This window comes from Parus major, chromosome 9 (assembly GCF_001522545.3).
Source record: "Parus major isolate Abel chromosome 9, Parus_major1.1, whole genome shotgun sequence".
Taxonomy (NCBI): Eukaryota; Metazoa; Chordata; class Aves; order Passeriformes; family Paridae; genus Parus; species Parus major.
The window spans coordinates 14,854,078-14,874,939 of NC_031778.1; the positions used below are offsets into that span (position 1 = coordinate 14,854,078).

At 42.6% G+C, this 20,862-nt stretch overlaps 1 protein-coding gene across 3 annotated transcripts in view; it reads right to left on the reverse strand.

Annotated features, from left to right (window-relative positions):
• The window catches only part of LPP (LIM domain containing preferred translocation partner in lipoma), a 311,346-nt gene that overhangs the window by 117,640 nt on the left and 172,844 nt on the right, over positions 1 to 20,862 (reverse strand). For all 3 annotated transcript variants that reach the window (XM_015637754.3, XM_015637755.3, XM_015637753.3), the window contains one exon: positions 10,873 to 11,547. In XM_015637754.3, coding sequence (XP_015493240.1) covers positions 10,873 to 11,547 — 675 coding nt within the window. The remainder of the gene's footprint in view (positions 1 to 10,872; positions 11,548 to 20,862) is intronic.

The window sequence follows — 20,862 nt, forward strand, 5'->3', positions numbered from 1 at the left end:
TTTTCTAACATGTGTGGCAGTAGAAACTTGTTGACGACTAAAAGTTAACCAAACATTTATTTTTAGAACCCAAGTCCAACGTTAGAGTGTCTGGACTCGTAACTACCCATTTCTCCAACATTAAGCTGAGCTACCACATGAGAAAATTGCTAGAATGATAGTATTTCCAGGGCATATTGAGTCACTGTCCAACATCTAAATTGGGAAATATAATAATTTCTCAGCAACTGGCAGCACAGCAGGAGGCAAAGCTTGCAGGAACCCTTCTTGTGTTGAAAAATCCAGGTTTTTACTTTAAAACAGGTTCCTCATCACTAAACACAGTGGGTTTTTTTAATTTCCCAATGATAGAAAAAAAATTAGGTTCCATGGTACTGAATTCTTGGCATTACCTGGTATTTTGAACAATTACTAAGCATCACTAGCAGAATTATAATGACAATAACCAGGGAACAACAGCAACACCAGGGAGACTCAGAAACAGTTTTCATTTTTCAATCTGATCCATCCTAGAGATGTGCTATAGTCCCTACCAAGAGGTTCTTTCTGACCAGTCCTTGGAGAAAGATGGAGAATGAGCCTCAACTCTGCCTACAGCAGGAATTCCCAGCCTGAGTGAGACTACCTTGGCTTGCTTCCAAAATGGCCCATGGGAATGTTAATGTGAAAGAGTAAAAAAGTCTCCGTGGCAGTGAGTTTTTTGCCTTTTTTCATTTGCATACAATTATTTTTCTCCCTTGGATGTGCAGGCTCCACATAATGAATTTAAGCTTCTGACAAAAGGCTTTCCTAGATCAGGGGAAGTACAGCTCAGAAGTAATTTGCTGATGCTTGGGATTTGCACGCTGAAAGCCACAGATCTCCTGTCCAGGACAGTCTCTCTTCTGGAGAGGAGAAGCTGCCTACAGTGCCTCAGTTAATAATTAACTCCTAAATGGAAGCAGAAGGCTTGATGAGGGCGATGAAGGTTTACAACTGCATGTCTTTGTATCCTTTCTAAAAGGAGAAACAGATGTTTCCAAACACCACAAATTTCCATTCCACAAATCTCTTCCTCTGGCTGTTACCTTGGGGCAGTGACTTCCAAATGCTGTATTAAGAAATGAACAAATTAATTATTTTGCTGGAAGGTTCAAGAGAGAGTCTGGGGCAGAGTCAGAGGTTGAACACATTCCCTCACACAGCAGCTCAGAAGGCAGAAGACAGCATTGGAAAATCCTTTTCTAATACTGCTTTTTTTGCTGGTATTCAGGGTCTCCACGACTGCCAGTTCAATTGGAGAAGAGCCCTGGAAATTCTTCTGCTTTGTCAGCGACATGGTCTCAAGCAAAGCCCCGTCTCATCTGTCAAAGTACAGTCTGGATGCTTTCACTAGCATTAATTTAAATTTCTAAACAAACACCAGACCCTACCAACTTGTGTAATGGTGAAGATGTTCATTTTATCTGAGATGTTTGGGTTTCCTCCCCTCTTTTGTCTCCCACTTTAAATTGATGCCATCTTGATTTTTTTTAAAAAAGGGGGGGAGGGATTTTTGAGTGTTGCCTGCAGATATGCATTTGTATGCTTTTTCCATCTTTTAACTAACAAACAGGAGGAGAAAAAAAAGTTAATTTTGCTAGCAGCCTGCTGTGATATAAATAAAAATAATAGGTACATTCACAGATTTTGAACTTTTTACAGCTGCCGCTGCAAAAAGCAATTTTAATTTATAACCACGGATTCTTGCAAAACATATAACGAAGACATAATAAAATGGAATGTTTATCCTGTGGCTCCCATTAGACCTCTTCCGTTCGATGGTTGTAACTAATGACTTGTTTTTCCACTTTTGTATTGGAAGCCTTATTATTGGGCTGCACAGAGCATACCTTATTTGATTTCCCTAGCAAGGTCTGCACCTCTTGCTGAAGCCTGCAATTAGATGTTCATGAAGTAATATTAAAAAGCTGCATAATCACATCTCTGGTCAAAAATTAAAAAAAAAAAAAAGAAAGAAATAAGCCAGTAACAAGCCAGCTCTGTTTGTATAATATTATACTGAGTACAATAGACTAATGTTCACTCCAGTGCATGTGTCCTTTTGACTAACAACTTCTATCTGACAACCTTTTTTTGGCAACAGAACACATTGTACTTTTTGGATAATTGACTGTGGAATATAATGTTGTTTATTCAAAAGCAGGTCACACAGAACTGAGCTTCTGAACTTATCCTTCTACCTTTCTTATCTGTTTAAATGTATGCTAAATTTCTTCTAATTACACATATGGCTTTAATTGCTGTTCTGTATTTATTCAGTAGAAGGTGATTTGATGGTGAAATGGTACAGAAAGGTGGGTGGGAACCTGAATTCAGATTTGCAAACTGTATTTGGACATATTTATTGGGGAGCAACCTCATGAAGAAACAAACACAAGCACATGCACTCCCAACACCCTCTGGTACCTACAGGGCCATGTTTGCCTGCAGTACAACTGCATTATCTCTCTGTACTGAAAAATCTACTAGAAAGACTCATTCACCACTTGCTCAGTGATCTGGAAATCCTACAGCAGCAAAAGGCCTAATTTTAAGCCTAAGCCTTGGAGGACAAGAACCCTGAGGGAAAGTGATGTAGAAACACGTAGAAGTAGTGAAAAATCTAGATGATGGGAAATGCAGTTGAGAAAATGGGTTCAGGAGAAAGTTTTAAAATAAATATTCAGATGAGGTCGTGCAAAAATTGATGTGTTTCTAATTCATGTTTTTGGGATGCAGCCTGTGGAAAGAGAGGTCACAAGTAATTATTGCATAATAGGAAGGGGAAAGGATTTTGATGCAGCAAGGAACAGAAAAGCAGCCTTCTAAAACAAGCTGGAGGAGGAGATGCAGGGCACCTTTCTGATGCTGATCATCAGATCAGGAAAACACAGTTGTCTCCTGAATCTTTGAGTTTGCAAGATACACATGAAACAGAGGTTTACAAAAATACAAACGTTGCAGGGCACTTTCTCATGGAGATTTCTTCTGTTGGCCAACTTGGACTGCAAAATAAAATCCACCAGGCTTCCTGGTGACAGCCTAGAAAGAATCCCCCAGTGGGATATACACAGCAGGAGCTTCCCTGTCCACTTAGGTAGTTTTTCTCCATGGAAAAAATATGAGTTTTCACTTTAAGCTCTGCTGCAGCAACAACAGAAAATAAGGTGATTCATTTAATGAACAATCAGCTCTCACAAAGCTGGCAGAAACCTCTGAAAAAAGATTCTTCAGGTGTTGGTAGAGTCTAACTAGGCAATAATAGGATGAAAATTATGATAGCTAATCTGCTGTATATTATAGCTGAGGTGTGGTTCCATTTTACTGATGACTAAACTAATCCAAATAAATCAGGTTAAGTTACAGCCGACTCATTTCAGGAAATTTTGTTTGTTTGTTTAGAAAAATATTTAATTGGGAGGATAAGTGATACTCATCTAGTAAGAATAATTCATCTGTCTGTGCTGTTGCTAAACCACACTGTGGAAAATCCTTGCTAATGCTACATTGATCAGCTAACACACAGCAGCTCCACTCTTCTAATTTGTTTTGTGTAGCTGACTTTAGATGGCCCATTTCAATCTGGACTATTTTGAGGAGCCATGTGAAACTAAGTCACTGCCCTATTAGTGTGGGTAAAGAGACATATGAATATTACTCTGCTACAAGTAAGATGTAGTCCATCTGACATTTTTTCAGCAGAGGGAATATACTGCATCTGGAACAAAGAAGGAAATGTGACTGGAAAGTTTAGAGCCCTTAAATTAATTCCCTAGACAAAAAGTTGAGGCATCATACTCATAATATCATGTTATGTAACTTGCTGTGGAGCCAGGCAGCTACTAAGTGAAATAGTATGAGTTATAAAAACAAAATATTGTTGTGAAAACAATTTTACAGCTTTATAATTCACTATTATTTTCATTTAAGAACAAAACTGTCAGTGTAATTGCAGATTCTGTTTGCCTTGCAGGAGTTCTTTCAGCCTATGATAGGAACCCTCTTCCTTTTTTTTAAACTTTTTTTTTTTTCCCCCAATGGCTGCTATTAATTTTACTGTATTATGTTTCTTTATAGTTATTCAGAGGTAAATCTTAACAGGAAGCCCATTATGTGGAGGCCAAAGTTAGTTTAACACCAGAACATTTATGATCAGTAAATGTAACCATATATTAGCAACTGCTTCATACCATTATTCTTGGATGAAACAAATACTGTATCAGCAAACATTATAGACTACTTTGTAATCTTTACAACTGAATATCTATTTTTGGTTGGATCCTACACGGCTGGCACTGCTCACTGCACACCATGATAGTTTTCTAACTTGCCTGCTCATTCAAGTACTAGGCTCAAGAACCTATCCATGCACAACCATTCCTATCCATGGAAAAATGATTCACCCTTTAAACTCTGCACAGCCCACCACACAAAGAGGTGCTTCAGTACCAAACCATTACTATTTTATCTGTATGTGTGCCATTAAAAACTGGATTAAGAATGCAAATATGCTTCAGAGAAGTCAGTGGGAAAACTACCCAAATATAGGAAGATCCACTCCAAATGACATGGCCAAAGTAAGACATCACCCAAAGCATCATCTATGCTGTCCCTGTGTTGTGGGCACAGTGACTTCTCTTAACATTGGCATTACCATCAGCTCATAAGCCTGAAGAGTTTTACACCAACAGGGAAGCCAGAGACCTTCTCACCTGAACCAGAAGAGCCACCAAATGACACCAGGATGCTCCATGTCTCTTTTTTTCTGCCCAACTCTTCTAATTGATACCTGACCTTGGACAAGTTTCTTTACCCATTCAGGTTCTGGCTTCATTGCAATAAACTTGACAATGACCCAGGAGTTATCTGACAGAAGAACAAACTTCCTCACACACTCTGGTGCTTTGGCTTTGAAAGAATTACAATGTGATTTGACTCGAGTGCATTTTAAAATGGAAGGAATCAACTCCTCCAGTAATCAGCAGCACCATCACACACAATAGCCAGAGTCTGCCAGCAAATTAAGTGGCACTCACTTCTATGGGTGTTGCTTTCTGTACTGAAAGCTGTAAACCAGTAGCAAGGTCAACCATCCTTGTCTGATCACACTAGAGACCAGGCTGCCCCTTAGAGACCCAAGCTCAGGCAGCCCCAGGGCTTGGGCAAGCCCCACTGCCTGGGAACCAGCCAGCCTTTCTGTCTGATGCTATATAAGTATACACTCACTGCATCTTATGACCTCAGACCCAAAATTCTTATGTTAGCCTGTAACACAGTCTGGCAGGATCTTTCAAGGTAGACACTTGGTTATCAAGAGTTAACCAGCACAGAAACAGAGCCCTTGATTAACTTCAAGGTTGCCCCATGCCTTATCATGTGTGGAGGCATTGTCCTCAGCTTATTTTAAGAAGGAGCAAGAAAGAACATCCAGGTATTATGCCAAAAGCCTCTTTCTCAATTATTCCTCTTATATTTCTAACCCATTGTGGCTGACTAAAGGCTAAAGCTGCAAAAGCTGCATCCTGAAGCTGTAAATTTAAGTTGGTTTTTCAGTATATGCTGACCTGACTTACTCCTGTAACTGCAGGCTCCCTGTTATCTTTAACTTCGAGGTAATTGTTTGGCAACTCTTTGTTTCACTATTTCAGGAAAACAATTCAAATATATGATTCCTAAGAGAAAAAACTGATTAATTGCTCTGTCATCAGCTGGTTCTTGCTAGTATATGGAGTGCTTAAATAATAAAAATATAATACAAAGAACAAAGAGTAAAGTTCTCAAATGAACATGTTAAACACATTTTGAGCCAAGAATTGGGCTCTTTCAAAAGTCTAAGGTATAAACCAGACTGTGTCAGATTCCTGCAGATGGGATAAGGACAACATTCTGAAAACACCTCTTTGCATCTCTTGCCAGCACCTATTCACCTGAAAAAACCCACAGAGATTTTCATGCAGGGATTTATAATAACTTGAAAAGGAAAACATCGTTCTCAATGTCATAGTACCACAAGTCCTGAGCTTCTCATCTTATTGTTAGACACAACTGCTTTCTTTCCCCTCCTCCTCATTTTAACAGAAGCAACAGTATTTAATTTAATCCACCCAGAAGCAATGACAGAGTCAGCAGCTGATATACAGCTAGTGCTGGTTAGAACTCTGAATTACTGTTTTGTGAAGAATGTCAACATTTTGACATTTTTTGCTATTCTCAGGGTAGAAAGGAACTGCATATTCATCTGAAAATTTTGAAATGTCACACTGAACTCGCAAATTCAACTCTGAATTTCAGAATTTCACCTTCTATTTCATTTTACATTAGCTTTCAGTCTTTTTTAATTCATTAAATGCCAAAGTAGAATATTTTAAATAAATCTTTTTAATTTTACTTTGTTTTGCTTTATTTGAGCATATTAAAATGGGAAGCCACTCTCCCACACTGATAGAAAAGCAACTTAAATCATAATTTTACACTGTCTCCAAATTCCATCCATTGAAAATTTTTTTATACATGACTTTTGTGAAGAAGACACTTGGGTGAAGACATAAAACTTTGGGTGAGGAGACACTTTGGCGGAGGCAAGCAATGCAAAGCAAGCTGCCTGCCTTTCTCCACAAGTCAAAAGCAACACTGGGAAGGAATAGATCCCTGTGACAGCAGGAGGGAATCTGGCAGACCGCTTTTATTCATCTGCAGAGAAGGAAAAATTTCTAGTCACTGAATTAACAGCAAACAGCAAGAGAATTAGTCTCAGTTCAAACACAAGTGCCCGAGGTATCTCCTTTATGTGAGTGACAACAGACTGCAAAAATTATTAAACCAGTACAAGAGAGGTGCACCAGTCACAGCGAAGGGCACTGGTGAGAACACATTTCTGAGGCAAAGATGAAACTTCCAAGCAAGTGTCTCCATCACAGGTATTAAATCAGTGGAAAAACTGACAAAAGCTGTGTAAAATGAGAAAACAGCAATCTGTCACAGTCCTTTTTGGGCACTGCAAACTGCATGAGACCATGTCAGGGCTGGGTACAGCAGGCAGCAAAGAAATCATCTCCAGCAGTGCGGAAACCACACGTGGCTGAGGTCTGCTAGTCACGAGTGGCCACCACCAGCTAAACCATGCCACAAACATGAGCTGCCTCATTAAATCCTCCTGTTTACAGTTATCTCCTCACTTTTCATGGTGCTCACCTGGAAAGGTGTGCAAAACAGAGGGGCTGTCTGAAGAGGAGGCCATGCTCCATATGATGCCCTATAGGTGTGAATGGGGATGATGGGACCCAGGGCTGACCAGTTTAAGGAACTGGGGCACTTGTGCCATGTCTGGGAGAACAGACATAGCTACCAAAGGGACATTGCTCCCTTTGTCCTTTCAACAAATCTGCAGCAAAGGAACGTGGATTTGGATGCTGTACTAAATCAGAGCGACAAGACACTTCTGTCCTCACCAAATTGGTAAATCACTCTCAAGAGATCAATGTTTTTGCTAAGATTTCCACCATTTTGGACTAGAACCACAAAGCTCAAATGGCTTCAGTGGTAGCTAGTCTAGATGTTGAAAACATGAAGGTCCCTTTAGGAGGGACTATGCTTCCCAAAGCCTATGAGTAGAATTAGGAGATGAAAAGATCTAGGAAGATCAGATCTCCCAGAGCCACCCCTCAAATACACCAGGATATACATGAGGTCCGCTCATACAAATCCACTTGCGAGATACGATAGTGTCTCAAAAATGCTCAAACATGACCAAAAACAGTGAAAGGACCCAGACCTATTTGGAGATATGAGAAATCAACAAGGGTTTTCATTGTCTTAACCAGTCCAGCACAGAAACATTTGGTGGTAGATGAGCTGGTTGGTGGTGGGAATTTACCAGTCCTGCTTTGGCCACAGGGCAAAGTTCTGGGAATACTCCACATCAGAAACTGGCTTTGTCATATGTCGACTATGGACATCTTGGTGCCAGAAATGAGTGTACCTAATGAACCACACTGGCCTTGTGCCCTCTGGGAGAGGAGAAGTTAAAAGAGAAGCTCCAGATTTTGACTTGGTCTGAACAGGCATAGCAAGAGCAGGAGAGGAGCCAAATGGTTCCATGAGAACTCTGCTGCTACTCCTACAGAAGTCCCCACCACCCACCATGCAGAAGAGAAAGCTCATGAGGTTTTGGGGCTGTTGAAGCACATATAGGTTTAAATGAGGACATGCACTCCACCAGATCATTTCCTAACTCAGACTTGGGCACTAATGCTAGACAGGGTGCTGCAAAAGACTAAAATGCCCAGAGGCTTCACATGCATGACTCCCACTCCTTAAGTGGCCCAAGGATAGAATGCAACACGGAATTGTGTGTGAGTAAAACTCATTGTTTTCAGCAGGCTTTAAGAACCAGTACAGCTTATTTGCTGTTCCCATACCAATCCAGATTTATTTTGGATCAGCAGCGACTTCAACTTGATTAGTACACAGCAAAGAAAAAGTAGAGCCACAGTGTCATAAACCTCTTCCTAGCAAGAATGTCAAATATATACCTTTTTTTTTTACCCTTTAAAAACACAAAACAAATTTAATGAAAAAATTTTGCTTCTCACAGTGATAGATCATGGTATATGTTAGAATTAAGGACCATGAACTTTTAATCTGAGATAGATTTGCTACAACATCCTTAATAATTTGCACACAAACTGTGTTTAAGATTAGGTGTGCACTTTTCTGAATACATTTAGAAATTGTTTGATATTTAAAAATATTTCCCTAACAAGAAGAAAAATTCCTAAAGGTCATCTTACATTTTATGTGATATGTATTAATGCTTCTTACCCTGTTTCCTTAACTGAAGGAAAGCTTTCAACCTTGAAAAGACAAAATACAACCAAATGCAGAATCATGTGTGTGTGTAGGAAAAGACATCAAAATCCACATGATAGCCAAGTGAAATTACAGTGACAATTCTCCCTAACAGATATCTGGCTCTAACACAGGCTTTTTTTCCCCTTTCAAATAAAATAATTCCCAAAGTTGATTTTATGAATGAGTTATTCTGCAAAGGAAGAGAACAGCATGTGGTAAGGCTGGACAACACTGCTTTAAAGGCAATGCCTGTCACCAACATGTTACAGAAGGCAAGTGTAGACTCAAAAGTGAAATAGGTAAGAAAACAGCTATTCAGCAGGTTGGAAGAGAAAGAAAGTTTCTGGAGGGATTTATCATCAAGCAGATGATAGTCTGTTCTGCAGAAGAACAGAATTATTTTTTACAGAGATACTTATGAAGTATTTTTGCGTGTGAATTTGTAAATGCCACGTGCACACACACCAACATGTATATATAAATATATATCAGCATACATGAAACCCCAAACTTGAGCTAAATTAAATTGTCCTTCCAGCTTTGTAATGCAAATGAGACTAACAGGCTTGTGCTGTTTGTGGTTCGAGATGATTTGCGTTTCCATAGAGATGCTGACTGAACCACAGTTTTTAAATTTTTTATATATATAAACCTACTTGTATCTATAAAAGTCTAAATATGGATCTGCTGTACCTCAGCATTTCCTCAGTGACTCCACTGGAACCACAACAATTTACACCAGTTAAGGCTATGTGCAAATTTTGTGTCTTTCACTACTTTTCGGTTTAAGCTGTATACCAAATACCTGCAGAGCTGAGAGTTTATTGCTTCTCTCCCTGCTTCAAGGCTTCTTGTTAAGAAAAGGGGAAGAAAAGAGAAAAAGCAGTTTCTTAGCTGCTAGTAGATAATATTTCAAGGACTTCTGTAATTTTTTGCCCTCTAAACTGTGAGAAGCATCTTTGTCTTTCAAAGTTCCCACTGCCAGGAAACCTGGAATTCGGGGAATACCAACTGTGTGCTGTTAGAGAAGGAATGATAAGGGGATAGGCTTTCTGTTATGTATCAGAAGCTTTTTCCCTTTTCTCTGTGAGCATCTACAAACTCAAGAGCACGGATATGCTCAGATATGCCAAGGTGGGCCTGGGCAGCAATAGCGTCATTATCTCCCTGCCCCACCCTTTGTGGAACCTCAGCTCATCATACACAAGGGCCCCACAAAGCTAAAACACCTCTGTCCTCCCAGAGCCACATCAGAGACGGCCACCACCAGAAATGACAAAATCCAGGCAGGATCAGCTTGGGCAGAGAAACCAGGCAGACCAACTTTAACTTTCTATTTCAAATTGACTTCACTTTGTGAGGTATAGGCACTTGTTGAAGTGGATGGGGGCCACCCGATGTACCAACATTGGAGACGAAAACCAGAACCGAGCTCTGTGGGGACGCAATTCCACGTGGTTTCAGTGATAAGTGATCTTTGAACAGCAACACACCAGAGGACAACCTCTGCAATCACTCTGAACCACAATCAAAACCAGCCTCTCGTGTGCCTCCCATCTGCCTGAGGACAGGGAGGATAAACTGTTGAGCCAGAGATGTCCACAAGCTCATGAAGCAGCTCATACCCAACCTCTCACTTCATCTTGGGAGTGCCCAGAAGAAAGGCTCCAGTTCAGCAATGCCTTATAGAGGCATAGCCAGGGAGCTCCTTGGGCAACAGCATGTCACAGGGACAAAGCCTCCCTTCCCTCCCTCCCATGGGCTGACATCATGCTTCCACATGTGACACCATCTCACCATTGGAGGCTGATGGCTTTTCTGGCTCTTTTCAAACCAGATGACAGTTCCCTATTTCCAGATTGTAAGATATGTAGGGAGACCTGCCCCACACCTCTGACAGCACCGCCTTTACCCCCACCACCATCCAGGGAGTGTCCCAGGCCACGTTCAGCCATGTGGCATTGTCTCCCAGGAATGCCAGTGACCACTGGCATCTCTTACCTTCTGCTGCAGGGTGGGCGCCTGCGGGGCCAGCACCGGGTCGGTGATGTAGGTCTTCTTCGTGCCCGGTGGCTGGTAGAGCCCAGGGGGAGCCTGGCCCATGGCATTACTCGCAGGGTACGCCGGCTCGGCCTTCCAGGAGCTCTGCGGCACGTAGGGCGCTTCGGAGCCGTTCCTGCCGCCGTACCCCCCGTAGTAGGGGTCCTGGTAGCGGCCCTGCGGAGGCGCGTATCCGTAGGCGGGCTCGGCGGGCCGGCCGGCCGGGGGGCCGTAGCCGTAGTTGGGCCCGTGGGGCTGTGGCGCTCCGTACTGAGGGGCGGCGGGCTGGCGGGACGGCGCGGTGGCATAGGGCTGGCCGGGCCCCAGGCTGCCGTAGTGCCCGGGCTGCGGGCTGGGCGGCTGGTAGTGCGGGCTGGGCTGCGCCGTCCTCACCTGCACGTTGAAGGCCGGGCGGCTCGGCGTGGAGGCCGTGGCGTAGGAGGCCGGCACCGGCTGCGGCTTCAGGGTGCCAACGGGAGTGACCGGGATGGGCGCTGGCTGCCCCGGGCCCTTGGCAGTGGACTTCTTGGTGGCGGTGAGGGGAGGCTGGTTGGGGATGATCATCCGCTTGTGGCCAGTGACAGGAGTGGACACGGATGGGGTGGTGGCAGCAGAGCTGCTTGAGGTCCCAGAACCCTGGAGAGCAAGGAGAGAGACACAGGGTCAGCAGGAGAGGTCACTCGGGCACTAGGGTGGAAATGGGGGTTTGCAGAAATATCTGTGCAGCAGTTCAAACTGCTTAGGAAAGCAGAAATAACTTAGGGCCACACATTATAGAATGGTAATAGCAACCTTCCCCTGCTCTGACAGAACAGGGACGGCAGCACAGCAGCCAGGCAGAACTGCCATGCATGGCATTTCATCTCTCCTTGGAGGCTTCTCCTCCGCCTCCAAACAAACAAACAAATTAAAAAATGATACATGCAAAAAAGAAAAAAAAGGGAGTCTCACTAGAGGATAATTAGGGAAAACCCCATGCGTTCCTGTGAAAACGAGGCCGTTTTGAGAGAGAAAGAAAATGAGATTGTAGTCTCTATGGAGACATGAAATTCCTTGGGTCCCTAGAGCACTAGTAGGGTTCTGCCCCAGTACAGGAGCTCCTTTAACTGTGCAGGAGGCAGAAGATTGGGGTAGCCTGCAAGCAGGTCCCAGGCTGTAAGAATGAACTCTGATCAAAGCAACTCACTGAGCTGTCCCTACCCTGGCTGTACTGGTTGAAAACCTGGAGTGACCCCAGAAAAGTTAAATGCTACACCTGCTTCATTAAAGGACAGAAAGCGGGTCAGGATTTCCAAGAGCTTCAGAAGTCAGCTCCTACCATGGCAGCCATGTCACCCTGCACCACTGCCCCAGGCACAGCACTGCTGGGGCAGCCAGAGAAGAGGATCACAGCAAATGCTGTCGCTTCCTGCAATTTGGGCACGGAATGAAGCTTTGGTGCAGTGACGCTGTCTAATAGGCACTGTACATCCTTCAGTCTAATGTACTTGTTTGTCTGGCTTACCTTGCAATTAAATGTTCAAAAACACCAGTGTGAAAAGACATCTTTGTTAAAGAGCTAACAATGTGAAATAGTTTCTGAAGAACACTGACAAAGACTCCTTATGTCTTTTCACTAAATCAGAGAAGAGAAAACTTGAATCTCTAGAGTTCAGGATTCGGTAAAATTTCTTGCTTCTCTGTTTTCCTTTATTCTAAAAGAGTACCTGAATTTTATGCCTTCTACAGAGAAATGCATTAAAGTGAAGACATGCAGTTTGACAGCACTTAACACCATAGTTATATGAAGTTATATCTCATTCAAACCTCCTGTAACAGGCTTGATCTCACCCATGATCTATTTGATAATTGTCAAGTTCACAGCAGCCCAAAGGCAGACCAGCTCAGTCTTCTCCCATGCTTATAAGCACTCCAAGGCATGTGCCACCTTTAAATGACCAACCTTGTATTTGTCCCCAGGTGCTCCTGCTTTATGCAGGCACCCTGACCTGCACCTACTGCTCCACCACCCTCTTGCTGCCGAGGGCATGGTGAGGACTCCTGGGGCCATGGACATGCTGTACTGGGGCCAGAGAAATCCTGTGCCTGGTCAGCAGGTGGCGGCAATTAATTGCTGCCAAACCACTCAGAGGGGGCTGGGGGAACTTCAGCCACCCTGAGCCTCCAAGGGTTTCAAACTCACCCTCTGCATGGCGTGGGAGAAACTCATCCTCTGTACAAGGTGGCTGTGTCCCCCAACATTTGGTGACCACCTCATACAAAGAAAAAGAAGATAAGTGCAAGCCACTCAGCTTCTAGTGCACAGCTTACAAGCAAGTCTACCCAAGGGATAAGGAAACTCTACCACTCAACTGGCAGCTCTTCCCTGGTAATGTGCAAATACTTTTTTGCTGATGCACTGGTAAAGACCCTACTCCTGCAGTCACACCTTCAGGGCAAACCTCCCACAAGGAAACACTATAAATCAGCAAAAAACCCCAGGCAAATAAGAGCATCAGTCAGTTCTGAGAGGTGCAAAAGGTGTGTATTCAGAAGTGGGGAATAGTAAGGCAGCAAACTTCTGCAGGAGGAAAAACATCTCAATGTATTCACACCCTGACCTTGCTAACAGATCCATGACAAGGCAGCACATAGGCAGACTGAAGAGATTTTGAAAGTGAGAGCAAGGAAGAGCTGAAGCGTGTCTCAGTTGAACTGCAAGGGCAGAGACAGGTTAAAGGTCTGTAGCCCTCCATTAATACTGCCCGATTCTTCTACCTCTGAAACACCTGAAGAGAAGCCGGCACACCTCCATCCTTGCATCAGAACACAACTGAACCAGCACTCACTGCTAGCAAGAAAACTTGTTTTCTGTCAGAATTGTTTTCCCATGTCAGGTTGGCATTTATGCCTGGGAGTGCCAGAAACTTTCCCATTTCCTCACCTATTTCATTCTTGTAAATTATAGTAGTTTGTCCACTTACTGTAATGGGATGAAAGGTTCACAGTGCAGCACTGTGTAATTACCACCAGAAAAGCATTTTTCTTTTCCATGTGAAGAGGTAGAAGGTAGATAATGTTATAAAGACAATGGCCTGTCTGGGGGAGGGGGAAAGACCAAACCAGAACAACAAAAGCGAGCCCTGTTCACCACATTCTGTATTTCTGAATGCAGACTCTGGAAGCAGGTCATGACAGACACTACTAAAGCTCTTCTGATCCTATCTCAAGAACTGGGGGACTTTAATCTTACATATAAACATCCACATAACACTTCACTTAATGGGCTGATGCCAATCTCCTGCCTGGACTGGAATACACCTTACGAATGAATGATAAACCCTTCTTCCAAAAAAACCCCAAACTCTCACAAATCTGTGGACTGACACTGAGCAGCTCCCATGTTTCACACTACAGAGAGGATGAACTGGGAGTATCCCCTCCTGCACCAGATTCTAGTGAAGGAAAGTGGCAATTTGTGGGGGAAGAGCCCAAACTTTGCTATCAACTCCACAGTGAAGGCCTGAGCTAACAAGTACCGGCTGCATTGTGGCATCAAACCACAGGCTGCCTTGAGGAGGAGGAAGTTTGCATCAGTAGGAGTCCCCAGAGGCGCCCTGCGTGACTCATTCTGAATTCCTCTGAGGGCACTGGGCAAGTGTGTGATGAAAGCTGGGGTTTAGGGGGGGAGGTGTAAGGCTAGCTGATTTGGTGTAGCAGAGAAATGGGACAGGCTACAGGGAATTTAACACTACTGGAGCATTGATGATTTGTGGGGACACAAGTTGGTTGCAGCTCTTGTGCAAGGGCACAGGTGAGGTATCACCATAAATCCTCTGCCCTTTTGCCTGAGAGCGAGAAGGGTGGCCGCCGTCCAGCCATGCACTCAAATATCATCCCAGGCTTAAACATTAGGATTACTAATGGATTAAGAAAAAACTTCATAAATTAACAGCAACTATGGACAAGATTCCTGCTCTGAGGATGGGAATGTGTGGAAGGATGAGAAAAGGGTACTCAGATATCACTAGAAGAGAGATTTCAACAGCTGTCTGGAAGGCACTAGGAGGACAGAAGGGGTTGATGAGGCTGTAAAGATGCCAGGTAGATGGAGTAATGAACAGAAGACTAGAAGGGGCTATCTGTATCACTGGGTACAGTCTAGCAAAACAGATGACTGTCATAAATGTTTCATCCAAGCGAATCCATAGAACTTCCACCAACACAACGAGGTAGACACATCCAAAAGTACATCAAAGTGACAGCACAGAAACATGAAAACACGTAGAAACAGGAGAAAGAAAAAGGAGAAAGAGAAAGAGTGAATTCATAGGAGCACAGGCATCCCTTTCTCCAGCAGCTCCTGGACAGCTCATTTCAAAACCATACTGCATTTGCAAGTGATTATTGCAGCCAAACATGCTCTCTGACATCCTCTGAGGGCTGTTTTCAGAGGAAGACAGGCTTTCCTCTGCTCGCCATGCCCTAATGAAACTGTCTGACACACTTCGCAAGTGCAAATTAAAACCACGCTACTTACCATCAACCCCTTCTTGCAAATTCATATTTGCAAAGAGAGTAAACCAGAAACCCCAGGTGTTGATAACACAGAGTCGTTAAAAGAAACTAGAGTAGGAAGGAGTTAAATTCAGAACCTCAACTACCACAAGCATTATAATACAAAATCTTTTTTTTTTAATGGGAAAGCACAAGAGCCCTGTTTAAACACAGATGGAAGTACCTAAATGTACTGCCTCTTCTACAAATGAATTATCCAGCAGTTCAAGTAAAGGTGAACTAATACTGACAAAATCAAGTAAAACTCAATCAAATGTGGGAGGAAAAAAAAAAACCCAAAACACTTCTAAAAAAGTTTACCATGTATAACCATGAGGGGAATAATTTTGCTTGGCAAATCCTGCCTTGTCTTCTTAAATGCAGAGGAGGATTATAAATATTTTCAGGAGTTTCTTGTACCAACCATCATAGGAAAAGTCTATGGCATTGTCATAAAACCACACTGTCCAAGGGCTATGTCTGTCAGAGCTGGGTGTCTGGATTCAAAGCTACCCTGGTGGGTTTCCCCACTGGGGAAACCCAAAATCCTGAGTACCTTTGATTCTTTGTCCTGTAGAAATTATTTACATAGATCTTAAATTAAATTCAATGTACATCTACAACTAAAAAGTCATTGCACAGGTACTAGGGATGAAATCTGTTGTTCTACAGAAATTAACCTGTAATTCTTTACCATTTGTCAGGTTAAATTTTACAGAGTATAATCCGTCTACAGCGTGAGCATGATTCTATATGATCAGCTGGAATCCATATGAAAAGGACCTCATTCTTTTACTTTGCACATTTGTAGAATTATTTTTATAAAATCCCTTCAGTTACTCAGGTTTCAGAGACTGAATCAAAAATGCCAATACAAAGTTTATCACATTCTATTCAATTCTCCAGACATTTTTTCATAAAGGTACAGTTGAATAGCTTTAGCCCTTTAGCTGTCAAATTATCACATATAAAGATACATTACTCCAGCTCAGTGATTTTCAACCTTTATGCTCGGCAGTCACCAAATGTTTTTCAGAGACAAGCTCCTTTATGGAGAAAGTTAATCTATTGACAATAAACATGGGTTTTTCAGTTACCTTTCATTGAATTCTTCTTAGTTACCTTAGGAACGATCCATGGACCCCCAGGGTTTGCAGAGCAGAGGTTGAGAACCACAGCTCTAGCTGGGGCTGCCTTTTTTGGGCATTTCAGCCACTAATTACTCCAGGATAGGAATGAAACTCTTCTTCCTCGAAAGGCAGAAACCTGGCAACCACCGGTGGGCTGAACCCAGGATGCAGCGCTCTCAGGGGGCTGCCAGTTCAACGGGCCACTGCAGCACCTCTGCTCCTAACTCGGCCCCTCTCCTGCATGGTCCACTGACACAAGCTGGGCTGAAACACAGGGCCAGCTCAGGCCACCTGAAATCCTTTAAGTAGCACTCAATGGTGGTGGGAATTGGAGGCCTGGGTGGGAAGGGCAGCAAACGGTGAAAAATCAACTTGGCTTTTCCTAACAGCAATGATGGGCATTCACCTTGGCTAGCTGGAGGTGCTTAAAGCTCTCTCTCTGAAATGTATATCCACAGGGTCATTTATCCTGTTCTAATATTGAAGCCTTAAACAGGGGAGATGAATCATCCACTGGGGGAATGTACTTCACTCCGCTGACTGCAAAAGAAGTGTAAAAACAGGCAAGACAAGTCACTGAATATTTAGACAGCACAAGTTAGCGGAGACAAATTCCACAATAAGCAGGTAATTTTGATGTGACTGTAAGAAGCAGAGATCCCTTTTCCCTGCATTAAGTGCCCTGCCACTCAAGCTCAGCTACAGCAGCACACCAAAGGGATTTCTGAGTGCCAGCAGCTCAGACAATCTGCCAGGATCCTGCCGCACCCTGTAGCCAAGGCATGACCAAGAGGTTGTGCTGCAAGTTTATTTCTAGTGTATGAAGGAGGCTGACATGAATGGGTCACCCTCCCCCCCACCTGCTCTGCCACCTCTGTGCTGAACACTGGCTCCTGCTGGAACTGGAGCTGCTGCTTTTCCAGGAGCAGCATCTGGGCTGAGCCTCCCTTCTGCCTGAGGTGACAAACCCCAGCTCCCCCTCAGTATGGGAAGGATAACCCCAGAAAAAAATAAAATGCTTTAAAACGTGGGCCTTTAGGTACCTGAAAATGTGAACAGGCATTTTAGGGGGTTTCCTGATGTGCACACACCTCTACCTCCTGCTGACTTCATATTCTGTATTTGAACAAGCTGCTTTGCCAGTGATAATCTATGGCCAAGTTCCCCTGAACCTGTCTGAACCTTTTTCTGTCTGAAATAGCATCTGGGTGAAAAAGAGAAATCTGGCCTCTCATTTGGGACTTGCAGATGCCTGGAGTTCTGGTAGAGCTCCAGCTGGGTTGCTTCATGTCCAGAGATCTTAAGTGGATGGACTGCTCCCATTTAGCATACATAATGCATTTTCAAAATACAGCATTCCCTGGCCTTCTTTATAAGGTCCAGACAGTCCAAGCACACTGAGGACACATCTTTACAACTCTGCACTGCTGCTATGTCGCACACACAGCTCAGTTGCTAACACAGATTTCTTTTAAGTGTCAAAATGTCCTTAGAACCCAATCCAAAGATTTGAAGTCTGGTCCAAACCTTAAACCCCTCAGCCAAAACACATTTATAATCAGAAGAAGTTTTTCTTTACACTTTCATCATTCTCTCATTTCTAGTTTACAGCTGACAAGCGAGTGTCACGGATGTATGGGCTGTGCATGGATCAGCAGCCACACTCAGACTTTGCAGATGTGGGATTCAGTTTGCTGGCTTGATCACCAGAAGCTATCAAGGTACTCAAACAGACTGCTCCCTGGCATTACACCAAAAGAAGAAGAGGAGAAATCTAATAAAGTGTTCATCTCTGGTTCTCAAATGAAGAGAATACCTTGTGAATGCCATAAAGTGTTACAAGAACACAACTGCTTCTGAGCTTTGATCTGTTTTTCAGCTGCTACCACAGGTGGAAAAGGAGTCAACATAGTTGTTAATGTTTCTGACCATAAACTCTTTCGTACTCCTTATGATGGCCCAGCCTAAAACCATGGGAGATGGTGCACAGAAGAAAAGGTGCTAAGAGTCGACCTCCAATATTTTATCATGGAAAGCAGGCTTCTACAACTGACATGTGCAGTTACAGACACACCTTGGTTCAGCCTTCAGAGTGGGTGTCAAGTGTTTTAGGCAATCTGGGTTTCCACTTTGCAACACTCCATTAATTCCAAAGAGTCTGAACACATCTGAAAAGTTTGGTCTCCAAAACACAACAGTGTTATGCCAGGGAAGAATTTCCTTCTCAGTTTCATATTTACTTTTTTGTTTACCTAATACTATCGCTACAATGACTACTCTGAGCTTTTTTATTTGCTTTTCCTTTTCTGATGACTGATCATCTGGTATTTATGAGAAGGACTCACAGTGAAGTTTTAAAAGATGTGCAAACAATTGACCTAAATACTTTTAATACTGGTGGACAGTCAAGGTCCACAATTCTAGCTTAATTCATTGAAAAGTTTAGTTATGATTTAAACTCTTCTATTTAATCCACTCCAAATGAAGTAGCAACTTTATCTATAAGAGTATCAGATATCAGCATGAGACATAACTGTCAAAAAGTTATAGAAGATGCCAGTCAAGAGAAGTTAAATATTTTCTGAATTTGTTTTGGGATATTTCTGTAATTTCCCACTCCCATCACTAAAATGACATTATTTGCACCCATCTGGACCTGAGGACCATGCAATGGCAGCCCCCTGCACAGATTTAATCAGTGGCACATGGACTCAGCAGTAAATTCCAAAAAGGCACCACAGCCCTTCGGCCACACCAAAAGGCAGAACTACCAAGGACAATCCCAGAAGTAAAGACCACAAAAAAACCAGCATTGCATCATGTGAAGTCAGGTCACCACATGCATGGAGCACTGAAACAGAGCTCCTTAAGGAACACCTCCTCCAAGTCTTAGCAATGCAGGAATGTCCAAAGCATTTCCATTCACCAAACTGGACGCTTCTAATGGGCTGATCAAATTCCCTTGCTTAATTTAGGCAAATATTGCTAAGCCTGACAATGGGGAAGCCCCCACCTCCCTAAAAATAAGAACTTTGGGTAAGCAAAGTATTTTTATGACTTTTGCTATTACTAAGCTAGTAAAACTTAAAGTATCATAATTACAGTGCCCACAGACTTTTTTGCCTTCTTTCATAACTTGCTATTTGTAATGGAAAAGAAATTCCTGTGCATGACAAATAAGGGCAGGTTTGAGGTTATAACCGCTATCCGTGGATGTGCATCATGATTACAAAAAGTGGGTTAAGAAGGTATAATGGATGATGCATGAGTGAGGGAAGAGGTCTGCACCTGTGAGTGACATTACTCATTACACATGCATGAATTATTACACATACATGAAGTCTTCTGGAGAAGTCTTCTAAAATTTATATGGAAAAGTTATCATTTTCTATTGTGTGTTGAACAACAGATACAAAGAACAGTCTATAAAAACTTCTCATTTCCTACTAAATTGCGAAGGAGTTTTAGAGTGTTTATAGAGTATACAAGCGTTCCTCCTTTATGAGTTCTAGAGAACACTAAAAAAGTGTGTATATGCACATATAAAATAATAGGAAATGCATATGCACACAGGCACTACTTGGTTTACTTTGTGTTACTTGTTATTTGTTTATGATTCCATTTATTTGCTGCACTGCATTTATAACCTATTTATCTTTTCAAATTCCAGAACTCTATTAAACCAGATTTAAAACATTATCCTACCAGAGGGCATAAACATTTTCGAATGTTAGTATTGTCTCTATTTCCTGTGAAAACCATGTGTTTTCATTCTTCTTTTCCCCACATTTTAAAGCCTGTGCAAATAGCAGTACAGAAGAGCAGAAGCATCAGTGAACAATTCTGTGTTCATACAACATCTGCTTTCTTATGGTTCACTTGAGGTCCAGAACCCACTGTCATCTGCCAGTATTTTTAGTGGGCTACAAAATGGTTCAAGTTAATAAGTTGAGTGGTTAGCAGCAGGAAAAAACTATACAGCCACACCAAAAAAATAAGAGTCTAACAAAAAACAACAAAAAAACAACAAAAAACCCATAAAACACAGACATATGTGACAAAGAAGTTATTTTCCTATTAGGTTCAGTGTACACCTTTCCAAAAGGCTGATGAGCTCCAACAACAGGTCAAATTTAACAGTTTTCCCAGATGGCTCCTTCTGGGAAGTGTAGTGGAACGTTCCCTCATTTATCCGTCTGCCTGGGTTATCACCAGTGCCCGAAATACCTTAATCTTTCCACAGTTTCAGACTCCAAGCACAATGTTGAGATATCTGATTGGAAAG